Source organism: Entamoeba dispar, genomic scaffold (assembly GCF_000209125.1).
Source record: "Entamoeba dispar SAW760 scf_1105229460879 genomic scaffold, whole genome shotgun sequence".
Classification (NCBI taxonomy): Eukaryota; Evosea; order Mastigamoebida; family Endamoebidae; genus Entamoeba; species Entamoeba dispar.
In genome coordinates this window covers 1-1,686 of record NW_001854413.1, presented here as the reverse complement: position 1 = coordinate 1,686, position 1,686 = coordinate 1, and the positions used below count along the sequence as shown (strand labels likewise).

The 1,686-nt window shown below is 72.5% G+C and overlaps 1 protein-coding gene across 1 annotated transcript, besides 1 other annotated feature; it reads left to right on the top strand.

Annotated features, from left to right (window-relative positions):
• Positions 1-51: 51 nt before the first annotated feature.
• EDI_095910 (uncharacterized protein) lies at positions 52-1,205 on the top strand (the record flags this gene model as incomplete). Its single annotated transcript, XM_001737842.1, has 4 exons — positions 52-101; positions 155-211; positions 246-706; positions 802-1,205. The coding sequence occupies 4 exons, from the start codon at positions 52-54 to the stop codon at positions 1,203-1,205; spliced, it is 972 nt and encodes a 323-aa protein (XP_001737894.1).
• Positions 628-657: a sequence feature (GC_rich).
• Positions 1,206-1,686: the final 481 nt, after the last annotated feature.

Sequence of the window (1,686 nt, the reverse complement as noted above, 5' to 3'; positions counted from 1 at the left end):
CGGGCATCGACCCGGCCAGGGTGCGCGCCCGCACCATCACGCTCAACCACGATGCGGGACGCTGGCTGTCGCTCGGCCTGCCCGGCGATCTGCCGGCCGTGGTGCGCGAGGTGAACGGCCAATGGCAGCGGCAATAGGTGCTCCGGGCCGGGAGCACCGGCCGTCCCGCGTCGCCATCCGCTGCACCAGCGCCGCGCTGCTGCTCACCACCGTCGGCTGGGCGCTGGCCGCCCTGGCGCGGGAAGTGCCGCCGCCGGCCTATCAACTGGCGGCGCATCGTGCAGACGTGCCGGCGGCCGTGCTGTACGCGGTGGCCTTGCAGGAGAGCGGCGCCATGCTGCGCGGGCGCCTGATCCCCTGGCCGTGGACGCTCAACGTCGCCGGCTCGCCACAGCGCTACGCCACCCGCGTCGAGGCCTGCGCGGGGCTGCACCGTGCGCTCGCCCACACGCCGGCCAATCGCATCGACGCCGGCCTCGGCCAGGTCAATCTCGGCTACCACACGCATCGCTACACGCAGCCCTGCGAGCTGCTGGACCCGTACCGCAACCTCGCCATCGCTGCGGAAATCCTGCGCGAACAGCACACGCCGGGCGAGGACTGGCTGCTTGCCATCGGCCGCTACCACCGGCCCGCCGGCGGGGCACCCGCGGCGCGATACCGGCGCAGTGTGCATCGGCACCTGACCCGCGTACTCGACCCCGGCGTTCCCGTTCCAACTCTCCAGGCCACCACGCCATGAACCACACCGTCCTCATCGCCGCCATCGGGCTGCTGTCCACGACCACCATCTTCGCCCAGACCGTCTCCGGGCCGCTGATCGTCGTCGAAGACCGCGGCGGCGACTCCGCGCTGCCGTACTACCGGTCGCTGAATCCTCAGCCGGATCAGGCCACGCCGCCGGCCCCGATGCCGACCCCTCGCGCGGGCAACACGGCCGACGCCGAAGCCGCCATGCTGCCGGTGCGCTCGACGCAACTGTCGCCGGGCGAGGTGCAGCGCCGCGTCATCCGGGCGCCGGGCCTGACGGCGCTGTTCCTGATCGGCGACGACGAGCGTTCGCGCGCCTGGCTGCGGCAGCGGCAGGCGGCGCTGCGAGAGCTGCAGGCCGTGGGCCTGGTGGTCAACGTGGAGTCGATGGCTGCGCTGACGGCGCTGCGCAGGCTGGCGCCCGGCCTGATCCTGTCGCCGGCCTCCGGCGATGACCTGGCCCAGCGCCTGGGCCTGCGCCACTACCCGGTGCTCATCACGGCCACCGGTGTCGAGCAGTAGGTGCGCAAATGGCCCAACCGCATGCGGTCGAGGTCTTGCTGCGGCCAGCGGTGGAGCTTTATACCGTGGCGGTCTGCACCGGCGCCGCGATTCTGTGCCTGGTGGCACCGTGGTCGCTCGCGCTGAACCCGCTGCTCGGCCTGGGCTCGGCGCTGGCCTTCCTGACCTTCGGCGCGATTCGCCTGCGCGATGCCTGGGCGATCCTGCGCTATCGCCGCAACATCCGCCGCCTGCCGCGCTACGTGATGACCAGCCGCGACGTGCCGGTGAGTCAGCAACGGCTGTTCGTCGGCCAGGGCTTTCGCTGGGAACAGCGGCACACGCACCGGCTGATGCAGACCTATCGGCCGGAGTTCCGCCGCTACGTCGAGCCGACGGCGATCTACCGGGCCGCCCGGCGGCTGGAGGAGCGGC